At 27.9% G+C, this 14,989-nt stretch overlaps 1 protein-coding gene and 2 non-coding genes across 3 annotated transcripts; 2 read left to right on the forward strand and 1 right to left on the reverse strand.

Moving 5' to 3' along the window:
* Positions 1 to 87: 87 nt before the first annotated feature.
* Positions 88 to 3,740, forward strand: LOC8262356 (pentatricopeptide repeat-containing protein At1g77360, mitochondrial). The gene is made up of 2 exons (XM_002532422.4): positions 88 to 1,785; positions 3,101 to 3,740. Exon 1 carries the CDS (start codon positions 253 to 255, stop codon positions 1,783 to 1,785), a length of 1,533 nt encoding a protein of 510 aa, XP_002532468.1. The 5' UTR covers positions 88 to 252; the 3' UTR covers positions 3,101 to 3,740.
* A 514-nt stretch (positions 3,741 to 4,254) lies between these two features.
* Positions 4,255 to 4,328, forward strand: TRNAN-GUU. Its single transcript has one exon. It is a non-coding gene; the product is annotated as a tRNA-Asn (tRNA).
* Positions 4,329 to 4,970: 642 nt separating this feature from the next.
* Positions 4,971 to 5,052, reverse strand: TRNAS-AGA. The gene has a single exon. It is a non-coding gene; the product is annotated as a tRNA-Ser (tRNA).
* Between the last annotated feature and the right edge of the window lie 9,937 nt (positions 5,053 to 14,989).

The following is a 14,989-nucleotide window of genomic DNA, read 5'->3' on the forward strand; positions in this document are numbered from 1 at the left end:
TATTTATAAGTAAAAATATAATATTTCTAATGTATTATCATCAAATTCAAAACAATTTCTTTTTGTGAAAAATCAGTTCAAAACAATTTTAAACTTCCGCCTGCTTGTGAGACAGGTCTTTAATTAATCCTCTTCCATGGGCACCGAATTTTAAGACTGCATAAGCCCGAAAATTGCTTAAATAAATCGTTAAATTCCACCGTTTTCTACGCGAAGAAGAATTTTCCACTCACTCATTCTGTCAAACAGCCTATGGGCAAGTACGGAAGAAGAAAACGCCATGGCCATGGCCATGACCATAACAATGAAAGTTCCTATAAGAAGCCCCAGCACCACTCTCTCTCCTCCTCCTCCTCCTCAGCAGCAGCAGCAGCAACAACAACAACAGCATACCCTAATAAACACCCTACTTTTCCTTCCTATCTAGAGACCCCAAATCTCTCTCCAAAAATTAAACTTCTGTGTGAAATAATCGCCAAAATCCCATCTTCCACCGTCGAAACCATCTTAGACGAGACCGGCCTCTACGTCTCTCAATACGATGTCGAACAAGTAATCAAACTATCCTACTCATTCCCTGGTCCAGCTGTTAAGTTCTTTCGCTGGGCTGGTTTTCGGCTTCAAGATAATCATAGCCCATATTCATGGAATCTTGTAGTTGATCTTCTAGGAAAGAATTGTTTGTTTGATGCAATGTGGGACGCAATTAAGTCTATGAAATCAAAAGAGTTAGTTTCTTTAGCAACATTTGCTTCTGTTTTTGGTAGTTATGTCACTGCTGGTAGAGTTAAAGATGCAATCTTCACTTTTGAAGTTATGAATCAATATGGTGTTGTTCGCGATGTTGTTGCATTAAACTCTTTATTAAGTGCTATTTGTAGAGATGGTAAAACTGTTGATGCTGTTGACTTTTTATTTGTGGCCAAGAATTCTATAAAGCCTGATGCTGATACGTTTGCCATTCTGTTAGAAGGGTGGGAAAAAGAACTGAATTTGGTTAATTCTAGGCAAACTTTTGATGAAATGGTGAGGGAAATTGGTTGGGATCCTGCTAATACTCCAGCCTACGATACATTTTTGTGTACTTTGCTTATGGGTCGTATTGGGTTCAATGAGGTTATTGAGTTTTTGGAAATTATGAAAGAGAAGAGGTGTTGTCCGGGAATGAGATTTTTTAGGGCTGCTATCGAAGAGTGTTTGAAGGTTAATGATGTTAGAGTAGCTGGATTGATTTGGGAGGTAATGATGGAGACAAATGGATTTAGGCCGGATATTGAGATGTATAATTTGATGATATCTTTGTATTGTTATACTAATAATACTGATATAGCACTAAGGTTTCTTGATGAGATGGTTTACAATGGGGTGTTTCCTGATAGACAAACGTATAATCTTCTGTTCCAGTTTTTGATAAAGAGCAGGAAGTTAAAGGAGGCGTCAGTTTTGTTCAATGAGATGATTAAAAATGAGTGCCTTCCTAATCAAGCAAATTGTAGTGCTGCAGTTAGGGTGTTTATGCATTCGAAGGATCCTTATATGGCTATCAAAGTTTGGAAATGCATGATAGAGAATTATGAATTGGACCTAGAGGAGACTGGAAATCTGTTGATTGTTGAGCTTTGTGATCTCCACATGGATCCTGAAGCAGTAAAATATGCTGAGAGTATGATTGGGAAAGGAATTAAGGTCACCTCTCCCACCATGGAAAAATTGAAACTTTGCCTTAAGCAAGCAAGAAAGGAATTTGTGTATGAACGACTTCTGAGAAAGTGGAAAGCTGGTTAGGTAACTTAGGATTTATTGAATGTAACATTATAAAATATGCTACTGGATGTTTATGCTTGTATATAACCTGTGCATTCTTTTTATTCTTTTAAAAAGGGAACCACATGATACTGAAGGGATCTCTTGCTTACTGGTTCCTGCGATTATTTGTTTTCTTTGTGATAAATATATTTGTTCTAGCTTATGGCCAGATGTTATATATATAGATAGATAGATAGATAGATAGATAGATATATTGTTAGGGGTTACAAATGCATTTAGATTATATCTTTCTTGATGGAAAATGATCAGGTATTATCATATTCCAGTTTTAAGATAACTCCTTAGTCTTAAATAGGGGAGAATAAAAAATAAAAGTTGTCTAAAAACTCTCTCAATTAGGTTGAAATTAGGTCCACTCGAGTTAGTTCAGTTGGGATGGGACTTTTCCTTGTCTGCATAATGTCCTTTATGCTTTATTCATGCTTCAAATGATCCCATCCTTGTTTCTACATGGTGGATTTTCAATAAAAGGCATGGGTTTCACTTAGTTATATATCCCTCAGAATCTTTAAATTGTTTCTTGTTTGATGTTAGAATACCTCAGTAAGTTTAGGAATCGATTTGAATATGTGACATTTTTTTTTCCAGTTTATGTTCTCACTGTCCTTTTCATTTAATTCATAGGCTCATACTCCATTTTTCAGCCAGTGTGTCTATGCTTATATTCTCCTTTTTCCTCTCTCTGAATAGTTCCTTTTGTTTGAATTTACCTCTCCGTCCCAACAGCATTCAGTAATTAGAATTATTTATGATTATTTGAGTTTTGCTCTAAGCGATATCATCGCTGTGGTTCTTGTTATATCACCTGTCTTTCTTGGAACACTGAATCATATGACTGTTAATTGACTGATATAAGGTGACTTTAAACTTCTGTATGGTATAATGTTCCTTGTGCTGATTTTTTCCAGTATAGTATAATATTTGATCATATGTTCTCACTGTATTTTTCATTTTATCCATATGCACATATTGCATATTTTAGTTAAGTGTCTATGCTTATATTCTCCTTCATCCTGTTTCTGAATACCTCCTTTATTTGAATTACCTCTCCACTCTAGCATTATTTTAGTAACTAGAATTATTTATAACTATTTAATTTTTGCTCTAAGTGAGATCATAGCGACAACTCTTGTTATATCACTTGTCTTTTCTGGAACATTGAATCATACGACTGTTTTAGTGACTAAGATGACTTTGAACTTCTATATAGTACAATGTTCCTTTGTTGATTTCTAGATTTGTTATCTTTTAATTGTGCTAGCCTTTCGTACAGGGAACATGGAACAGTGCGTTATCCCTACAAGGTTCTTCATAGTGGAAAGATTTCATAGCCAGGAATTGTGAAATGAATGATGATCAGTCGTGGCGGAACAACCAGAACTTTCTTTGGATTCAACCCATTGGAACAGGGCTGAGGACTATGCTGCACAGACCTTGTTCTTCTGCACATTGAAACTTCTAGTGGTGAAATATATCTCATAATTTTTTATTATAGGGAAAATCTCTAGTACTGAGTTCTGACACCAAAATGTAGCCCTCTATTTTTGCAGTTCTTTTGTAAATCATATCCTTTAATGTCATTTAAGGCGGTTTTTTTTTTTTTTTTTTTCTCTCTCAAAACAAAAACCACTGCTAGAGATTCTTTTTTCCTCCTACTATACATATCTAAAGTAGCATAGGAGTATTCTCGTGTAGGTGGAGGAGGCAGGTTATTCTTCCCTTTTCCCTTTTTGGAGAAAGGAAATGGAGAGAGAGAGAGAGAGAGAGAGAGAGAGAGGCAAATGGAGGTTTTAAGTCTGTAAGTTGTTGGATATTACTTTCCAGATTGCCAACATGTTGATTGTAGTTCTGATGTCTATATGTAATGATTCAAGTTAAAACATGAGAATAGACTATCTTACCAGTTTTTATGCTGTGATTCTGTTAAAATTTTTTAAATCTCTTATTATTATTATTTTCCTGTTTCCTCCTGGAAGGCCCCTTATCCTGCAAGCATGCCCCATCTTTTACTGGGTACTGCATGAGCAGTTGAGTAATGATATATATATTGTCAGATTTAGATATTCATTAGGAAAAAGGTTAACTAGATTGCAATTGGCTGCCCCTTTTGCTTTGATCTCGTATTAGGAAGAACCTCTAGTAAGGCCACACCAAAAACTGTTTAGGCCAGATTGAATAAGCACAACTAGTGCTTCTATTTTGAAAAACTCATCATTTTTACTGAAAATAATGAAATAAAGCTAGTAACTTAAACAATTTTAAAAATATAGATACTCATTTAATAAATATTTATTCTGGCCTTAAATTCCCTTGGTATGGTTTTACACTCCTCTAGTAGGCTGATGCCATTCTGGTAGTAGCGGTGCCTTCTGTAAATCGATTTGTTCCATTATATCAGTTATATAAGAGGATTTACAAACCAACAAAGCTGGAATAGCTCAGTTGGTTAGAGCGTGTGGCTGTTAACCACAAGGTCGGAGGTTCAAGCCCTCCTTCTAGCGTTTACATTTTTCTTTGGAAAAATAAGACCCAAAATATCATATATTTTTTTATTTCTTATGAAAGTAAATCTTTTTCATTTTTACCGTATGAAAATATCAAAAATTCGGTTTTTTTAACTGTTGTTTTAAAAATAGAAAAATAACAAAAAGACCCAAAGTGTCCATTATTTTTTATTTTTTATTAAAAGACTATGTAATTTCTTTTTTCATTTTTGCTATATGAAAATATAATTAAAATATAGAAAGTATGATTTTTTAATTTATTTTTTTAAAGATACAGTTTTGATTGTTTTTTAATTTCTTAAGAAACAACCAAAGAAAAATTGAAAAATAACTGAAGAAAAACTAAAAATGACAGAAGAACCATACTATATATTTCTAAAAATAAATTTTAAAAATAATATTTTTAAAAAAGATAATAATTTTTTTATTGATTTTTAAAATATTTCTAAGAAGTTTCCATTTTTTGGGTCAATTTTTAACCAGTAGCCTAAAGGAATACGTCTGTTTTTCTAAATTTTTATGCAGTAGCCCAAAAGAAAATAGGCCCATTATATTTTCTAGAAATGAAAAATGTTTTTTTTATAAATTTTTATCCAGTGGCCCAAAAGAAATAAGCCGATTATGTAAGAAAAAGAAACTCGTGAGCGGCAGGATTCGAACCTGCGCGGGCAGAGCCCACATGATTTCTAGTCATGCCCGATAACCACTCCGGCACGCCCACTGAATTCCATGTTGTATGAATATTAACGCTCATGTAATATAGAAAAATTATTTTCTTCTCTGGCAAAAGGAAAAATCTCTTAGGTAATTATATCTTACTTTTTGACATTGATGTCGAACTTTTCATTAGCTACAAAGTCTATTCCAGTTAATTGATACAAAACCTAACTGATGAAAACAACATATTGAAACTCAGGATCCCTTTTGAGAATAGGCAAAAACGAAGGATGTTGAACCTCTAGGGATAATAATATAAATAACCATTCAAATTTGCATTTAGTTTTTTATTGTGATAAAATTTTAATTTATATAATATTAATTATATTTTAATTTAATTATTTTATAAATATATAACTGATATGATAAAAATATTAATTAGAAAAAGATAATTAAGAGAAAGAAATATAATATATCAATTTTTATTAGTAAAAATGACTAAATTAAAATTAAATGAATGAAATAAAATAAATTAAAATTTTATGGCTAAAACGAAGCTAAATGTATAATGTGGCCATTTATATTATTGAATCATTCTAATGTACCGTGAGTGCACAAAAACATATAAATCTATAAAATTAGTATTATTTTAATTTAAATAATAAATTAACATAATTAGATATTGGATTAATCGGTTATATATAGTACTTAGTTATTGATCAGCTAAATATATTATTTATATTTATTAATTTTTAATCTATTTTTAAAATTTAATTATTGGTACTTGCCAATGATGAAATTTATCTATATAATGTTAGCTTATATAAATAATTACGAGTTCTATATAAATTAACTGACAATCTATATTACTAGAATGACGTATAACACAAATAAATTATTTAAAATAATATCGATTAATTATTTATAATTAAAAATAGACTTATAATGGTAAGATGCCATAATAGTACTCTTGCAAAATCCTATATTATTATTCCAAAAGTCTTACAGATAAATATTAAGTTCATCCTTTGGGATTCCGCTAGACCGCTAGAGTACATTATGACACTTTACCATTATAAGTCTATTTTCTTTAATTATAGATTATTAATTAATATTATTTTAAATAATTCTATTTATTTTATATATTTTTATACTAATATAAATTGTTAATGAAATTATATATAAATTTTAATTATTTATATGAATTAAAATTTTATAATTGAATTTTATAGTTGTCAAGTACCACTAATTAAATTCTAAAAATAAATCAAAAATTTTAATAAATAAAAATAATTTATTTAATTTCTAATAATTAAATACCATATATAATTGATTAATTTAATATTTAATTATGTTAGTAAATATTAAAATTAAGATATATCAATATTTATAGACTTATATGATACCATACACCTATAATCCTATCCTATGATGTCTAATTTGAATACCACATGCTAAATCAACAAGATATTAAAATCCCAAGTTCATATTACACTATCAAATCATTCATGCACCAGAAACAGAAAAACCTAGGAAATATGGTATTTAGCCTAATAGTAATACAAAACTATTTTAAGAGTGAATTTAGAAATTAAAATAAGTAAATAAATAAATAAGAAGAAAGAATGGTGTTAAACTTTCACCTAAATTAGAATTAGGTTAAATCTGGATATACGCATGGTGCAACTATGATTATAAGTTTTTTTTTTTTAATTTCCCCTTAAATATTTATAGGAGAAGAGGAAAATCAAAATTTAAATTATTAATTTTATATATGATAATTATTAATTTAAATCAAATTTTTTTATTATTAATGTAGCAAAGAATTAAATAATTTATGGCCCATAAGCAAATAAATTCATCGAAGTCCCATGGGATGCATGTTAAGGCTACAAATAAAGATGCCTGTATTAATATAAAAATGAATTAGGGTTTTGAAGAGGTTGCATTGCAAACTGGACCGTTTAAACCATGCGATGTGATGGCCAAAATTTAATACAAACATAAGTCTCTTTCACCATTAATTTTTACCCTACCATTCTGTTCAAGCATTTAACTTGAAATCCCTCTTGCTTATTTAATTTCCCAAATAGCAGATTGATAAATACCTCTTTCCCGCTTGAAATCAACTTAGTTTAATCTGGTAATTCGAGCTTTTAGCAGATTGATAAATACCTCTGAAATCAACTTAGCTTAATCAACTTAGCAGATTGATAAATCCCTCTTTCCCGCTCGACCTGATTTAAAATTATTAAATTCATTAATAGTTCGATTTCAGTTTGTAAATAGCTTATTTATTATGATAATGAGCTAAAATTGAGTTCGTTTTGTTAAATAGGTATGTAATAAAAATAATTTGAATTTTATTTGAATTTTTATATTCAAACTCGAGCTCAGCTTGTTCAAAGATTATTGAATTTACTGGCAGCTTGAAGTCGGTTTGTCAATAGCAGGCTCGTTTATTATGATACATGGGCTAAATTTGAGTTCAACTTATTGAAAAGTTATATAATAAAAAATGCTAAAACTTTTATATTCAAACTCAAGTTCGTCTTATTTTAAAATTATTGAGCTCACTAGTAGCTCGAGCTCGGTGTAAATAGCTCATTTATTATAATAAATGAGCTAAGTTTGAGTTCGGCTCGTTAAGTAGTTATAAATAAAAAAAGTTCAAATTCATTAAGTATTTTTTTAAATTTATTATTATTATATAATAAGTGTTGTAAATATCATTATTATTATTATTATTATTATTACTAAATAGGTAATATATGTGATACTTATTTATAATAAATATGTAAAATGTGCATATTATATTATATATAAATTTTTAAATTTAAGTTAAAATTAATTCAAACTCGAGTTTAAATCAATAAATAAATCTGTAGATTTAAATGAATATGTTCATAAGCTAGATTGCGATATTTAGAAATGACAATTTTTTTAATATTAAACGAAAATTTATTAATTTATCTTGTTCTTTTAAAAATAAATTTTATTCTTAAAAATCCCTTTTATCAACTGGCTAGATTCACAACACAAGTGATAATTGAAATAATAGGCCAAATACAAAATACTGAGTTAACCGGATTTAATAGATTCAAATTCTATCAAAATTATATGTCTCAAGACTAATACTAGTTGAACTCCAACTAGAATTTCTAAACATGATATATAAACATCCTATAATTATGATATATTAAAGAGGACAATCCTAAAAGGATCGGAAGTTTTTCATATAGAGTATCCTACTCCTTTTTAAAATCCTATACAAGGGACTAAATACAACATAATAGATACACAATATATTCATAACTGGAATATATATTATTTTTTTACACAGTATATTTATAACTGAAATATATATGATCTTTTTATTGATTTAGCCATATGAATGAGCGGCCGAACAATTTCTAATATTTTTTTACGAGTAATCAAGAACTCAAATCATCGTTGGTGGCTGAATTATCAACCAGTGAACCTAAATTTATGAGGGACCAACTAATTACTTATCATTCTCTTTGCCGAAGTTTAAGCTACAATTCCAAATTTCCAAAAGATAAAGTATCAAAAGAATTTAAAAAGAAAAAAGAAAAAAGTAAAATCACTTCTTAATTATTCTCTAACATGCCAACGACAATGTCTAATGAGTGTAATTATAGTAAAATAATTACAACAAACAATAATTAACACATCATGTGCCTAGAGCCTTTGAGTTAATCAAAACCCAAAGATTTTGTTAAGAACCCTAAGCACTTGGAAATTAGATAGCTCCATGTGCCATCTTGAGGTGGCAAATTTAATTTTATATTTATGAAGTTTGAAAATTGAGAATCGTATATACAGAGATACAGGTGGCAATGCCGGCGCATGTACGATAACTCACCACCACATGGTCCACCTTATACGGTGGTTCCCTCAAGGAGCAACAGGAATATTGCCACATTGTTGGGGAAGAAAAAGGACCCACTTGCCTTCTGATCAGCTAGCATTCACTGTCTGATCATATATTGTTTTAGCTAATTGTTGGGTAACCATAATCAAAACCCAAGTGAAATACAAAGACACCAAATATAACATTATTTAACTTAATTTTTAGTTAATAATTTATTGCATTAATCATTCACTTAATTTTAGCATAAAAATTATATGTGATTTGACTTGAAAAATATTGTACCACATATGTGACTAGCATTTAAGGAGCCATATCGGAATCAGAATTAGAATAGAAATGTGCGATGTTTAATTTATTAAAAAGAATAATTTAAAATTTAGAATGAAAATTTTTCCATCTAAATATTAATATTGGAGTTTATTTTCATAAACAACCAGCATGAAGGATTATTGGGTTCTTTATTTATAAGATAGACCATATTTTTCATTTAAGAGAGTGAGTGTCAAATTTAAAATAGAATTTGAAGTAATTAAACAGAATGAGCTAATAAAGCTTAGTCTATTTGGCGACAATAATTTATCTAAAAAGGACCCATTTTGACTCAATAACAAAAAGTTTGAGATGTGGTCGATTTAGGACCAAAATCAAAGGATTAGGATTTTCTTTTTTTGAGGAAAACAATTAAATAGGATCTTAAAAGATTAGATAATAATGAGTATATTGATTGCACGGGTGGCACCTAATTAGGACCTACAAAAGATTATTGTTTAGATTATGAGAATTGGAATCAAGTAAATGGCACATTTGATAAACGGTTAAGTTTATGCCATTAGGTGGCCTGCCTTTTAATATAATTGTTAATGATATTTTATTATTGCATTATTATTATTATTATAGAGAATGCAATAAAGAATACTTATTACTGATATTGGATTTAATTTTTGTTGTTTTACTCTCAATCTTTCCTTTTCCTTTTCTCCATTTATGGAAATTTGAATTGTTTTTCTTTTACTCCTACATCATTTAAGGTGTTTTGGACATTAATGACCAAAGGCCAAGTGTTAGTTATTTATAAAATTTTGAGAAGAAAAAAAAATATAGTTTTTGTTTATTGTGGTTATACACGACTTTTTATTTTAAGTTAACAATTGTTTCAGACAATTTTTTTTATCTCTCTTTGGTTATGGTCAGCTTTCTGTTTTACCGTGTATGGTAGCTAATTTTAATTTTTTACTTTTTATTTTTTTTAATAATCTTTTCTAAATTATAATAAATAATTTAATTTTTTTATTTGTATAAATTAGATAGAGTATATAGATTTTGATTCAAAAACTCTTTATATTTTTTTATAGTTATTTTAAGAAAATAAATGACAAATTAAAATGTATGGAAAAAGATTTACTACTAAATTTTAATATTCGAAAATAAATCAAAGCCTTCCAATAATAAAAATAAATTTATTTAGTTGAAAGTCTGTTTAGAATCTTACATTAGATTTAATTTTCTTAGTAATTTGTTAATTTTGTTATTGAAATATAATGAGTATTTTTTTAATCTTTCTTTATAGGAGTTTATTTATTTTCTTTTATGAGAGTTTGTTTTATTTTTCGTAAAAATTAGGATGAGTTTGAATTTGATATTAAAAAAATCGACATCATTTAAAGACTCATCAAATGACAACGAAATCGATTTTTGGCTCAATAGTCATCGAGTGAAATATCTTTTTACCAATGCGCCAAATGCAACCAAGAGGCTGTATACAAATATTTCATCAACGCGATCAATAAATCTCAAAAAAAATCTCATTTTTATAAGAAAATTAGTATATATTTTTTATACGTAGTTAAAATTACTTTTATATTACAAATTGTGCTTATTAATCATTATTAACGAAAAACTCCTTTTAAAATTGTTGTGTTTAGCAAACAACTATTTGTTTAGTATTCTAGAGTAAAGAAGTTTGATTTATCAATGCTAAATTTGTCAATAACACATCAACCTCATCGGTTTCCGTCTAAATCAAAGTCCAATTTAATTAAAAAAAAAAAAAGCCATGGTGGAATATTCAAAACCATAAGAAAATCATTTGCCATTGTGAGTCCTATTTGTTACTCAACTCTTATCATTCTTTTTGTAATATAATTAATTACTTAATAGCTACGCAGTTTTGAATGACTTGCTTTTCATACTTTCTTGATTTTCGTCACTCAAAAAAGAAAATTAATAATTTTTCGTTTGAATTTCCTCCTATTATATTAAACTTAAGAGTGATTTAGAATTATTTTAATTCTATATTAAGAAAGAGAAAAACTCTAATCTTTTTAAAGTGGAAATTTACAACAAAAAAAACTTATGGAATTTGCTAATACTTTAATTTTTAAATATTTAAACATCTTTATTTTAAGGATACACGTCAAAGTTTAACCTCCAATTATCTAAAATATTTTAATTCCGACAAAAAAAATAAAGTCATCCTATTATTTATAGATCCTTTCCAAATTTTGAATGAAGTACTCTCATACTTTTATTTTATTAAAAATAAAAATTTTATATTTAAAAAAAAAATAAAATGTATATGAGAAATATAACAGACCGCTAAATTTTTTTTCACAATTTAATTTTTGTACGGGTTAATATATTTTTGTTAAGTTTTTAATTCTTCTGCAAAAATAACTAGAAAAAAAAAAAAGAAATACACTAAACAATATGACCTAGCCTTCTTACACCCAATAAAATATTTTTAAAGCTAAATATAAAACAAATTAAAAATACAACCCAATAATCCTAGAAAGAAGAATTAACAAATTTATAATTCTCTCTATCACGGAAAATCAAAGTAAATCTAGTAATCACTATTAAAATCAAAGTAATTTGAAAAGTCTTTTAGTGAAAAGAATTGGTAAATTTTCTTTCAATATTTCAATAACTTTCTTTGTATTGAATTTTTAAATCTATGAATTTATAACAAACCTTTATATAATATAGGGACACTATCAATTCGTTGTTACTCACATGATGTACCCAATTTGTAGTGTAGCGAATTATAAGTGATATAATCTTTTTTTTTTTTTTTCTTTTTGGGTAGTCAAATGCAAGTCAGTACAAATGAATGGATAATCTAAAGAACATTGTCGTGTACCAGAACCATTACTAATTATATATTTATATTATATATAAATGGCTTTACCATAGATGTTGACTCCTACCAACTCTGTCTGTCCATTAGCAATTTAGCATTGTAATGGGTGATGTATATACTGCCCAAACATCTCTTCAATCACATACCAACAGACTTTATGCAAAATCTTACTTGCATTTAGTTTACATTCATTCTGTGTTACATTGCCTTTGTTTTCTTTTGGCCTTTCTTTTGTTATGAACTTTAGCTATATATCCATTCTTAAAATAATTCTAATGTTTATCAATATGCATGTTCATGGGTCAAAAGACTCTCACGTTTGGTTTCTACAATAAAACTAAAAGTGGGCTAATAAAGGATTTAATACTCTTCATGTAAACATATATGTTTGTTGATGAACTAAGTGCCAAGAATTTTAAAAATGATGTTCTTGTGGATATTGATTATATCTGTGATGATAAGAGAAAGGTTGCTATACAATCCTACCAATCATTATGAGTTATTTACTTTGGATTGGCAAGGCTTCGAAACCTACATACAATTTACGTGCTCAAAAAACTAGTTAGACTTAAGACGCTTACTCTAATTTTTTTGATGATAATTCACTTCAAATTTTTTAAAATGAATAATATTCGTAGAAAATTAGGGTTTCAAAGTGGCTTAGTTATAGCTTATAAAGGTAGCGGCAGACAAAGAAATGAGAGTTTTTATTTGATGTGAAATCAATAGGCTCTATGTTCGTTGTTATCTAATTCCATGCACCATTTTGATGTTAATATTCAAGATCAAAGGATTTATCCTATATGGATGTTTATAAGTCCTTAGCTTTGTGTGTGGTTGCGCCGCGTGTGGGTGGGCAGCTTCAATGAAATATTGTTTAATAATGAGGAAACAATGGGGAGTTTTTGAGGACCTTCATACGATGTATGCTTTTCACTTAGCACTTGAAACTTATTAACTTTATGATTTAGAGTTTATAAGTTTCAAATTCACTTGGAGTAATGGTCGTAGAGGTGTGAGTATTTCTCAAGTGAGACTTGATAGATGTTTAGGCAATGAGAAGTAGTGTAGCCTCTTTGCTAATTATAGTGTTATATTAAATCATAGCTCTTTGTTGATTTTTGGAATATGATCTAGATAATAACGAAGAAGGAAAAACCAGCCATCTCATTCTTTTTTAATATTATGTGGCTAAGGGATGAGTCTTATAACTAGCTATTGAAGATTGGATCCAAGCAATGGGTCTGTTTACAGGCAAAATTGGATAACTATTGAGCTTAAGGAACAAAGAATAAGTAATTTTGATAATATTTAGCTATTTAATTACTAAGATTATAGAATTAAATATGTTAGGCTTAAGATTTTTTTAGTATTTATTTTAGCCTTTTTATTGTACGAACCTTGTTATTTTTATATTTAATGGATGATTTCTTTGTCAATATATCTTTATTAATTTTGATTATTATTATTATTTAACCATTACATTAATTCAGTAATAATAGTTATTATGAAAATATTTAGATTGAATGCATTAGAAACATATCTCTGTTTCAAATCTATGTTGATTTAAGTAACTTCAGTTACATCATTAGTTTGAAGAATTAAAGAAAAAGGAATATCACCGTCTCGTTTATTAGATTCGTGTCTATTATTAAAACAAAGGTAAACTAATCAATTGGCTAGATTATATATTTATCATATTTTTTTTTTAGATTCTTATTCTTGCATAATTACTTTATTAGTTTATTTATTTATTTTATGAACTTTATTATTTTTCAAAATATCAGTTTAATGTATTTAAATTTATTTTTAGGTTTTTTGAGTTTGATAATTAGTTTTTATAATAAGTGGATTCACGTTCCTTAAGAGATCGACTTCAGAGTATTTACTACTTTACTATTAATACGATGCACTTGCCAATACTAAATTAGACACATCAATAAACACAATAGAGTAAATATTTTCTTCTCCCTTATGTTCCTTTTTAACTCTCTTCCCTTCATTGCGATGCATAAAGTAGATGATATGCCTATTATTCTCTTTTTAAAATCTTGAAATATTATTGGTGAAAATGTTATTTTTATAGTTGTTAATGTATGGATTCATGTGTTTAATATTTTAGCCTTTAAATCATACATTAATTGCTTTAATCCCTAAAATACATAACCTAAATCTGCTGGAGAATTTAGATCTTTTAACCTTTTGTAATGTCATTTTAAAACTTATAACTGCAGTAGTGGCTAATCTAACTAAACATGTCCTCCCTTTATTTATTGACCAATCCCAATTGGCTTTTATTCTTAGGCATTCAATTACTGATAATTCTTTCTGTTTTTGAGTTATTTCATTTCATAAAAAGAAAATTGTTAAAAAGGCAATTTTGCATTAAAATCGTACATAAGTAAAGTATATGACAGGATTCATTAGGCATTTAATTATAATAATTTTATTAAAATGATTTCTAAATTGAAACTGATGAATCAACTGAGTTAATTGTGCCTACTCGAATTACCATGTTAACTATCTATTCTGAATTTATACACCTTTCATATTTTAATTCTTAATAAAATACCATCTCATAACAAAAAAAAATTGATGTCATGTATGATATAACATGCTAATTGAATTAATAGGAAAAAGAAAAAGTAACTTTCTTTCTAACTCAATTATAACATTTATGCTACAGAGTGAGTGCAATTAGTAGATCGTTATTAAGGAAATTATTTCATAAGGATTCACCATCATCTTGAATTCAATTTTCAAAATTTTCTTTAGAAATTAAAGAGATAATTTTATAATATACAGAATAAAAAGAAAATCTCTAATAAGACAACATTTAAAACAATTCAAGAGCGTATAAATATGGTAAAAGTTTATTCTAATTTAATTAAGATTTTGAGTTCAAATTTTAGGTATGCAGTTGTGTTAAAGTTTCTGAAATAGTACTTTGCTATTTATAAATTTCCT

Source organism: Ricinus communis, chromosome 5 (genome assembly GCF_019578655.1).
Source record: "Ricinus communis isolate WT05 ecotype wild-type chromosome 5, ASM1957865v1, whole genome shotgun sequence".
In the NCBI taxonomy this organism is placed as follows: domain Eukaryota; kingdom Viridiplantae; phylum Streptophyta; class Magnoliopsida; order Malpighiales; family Euphorbiaceae; genus Ricinus; species Ricinus communis.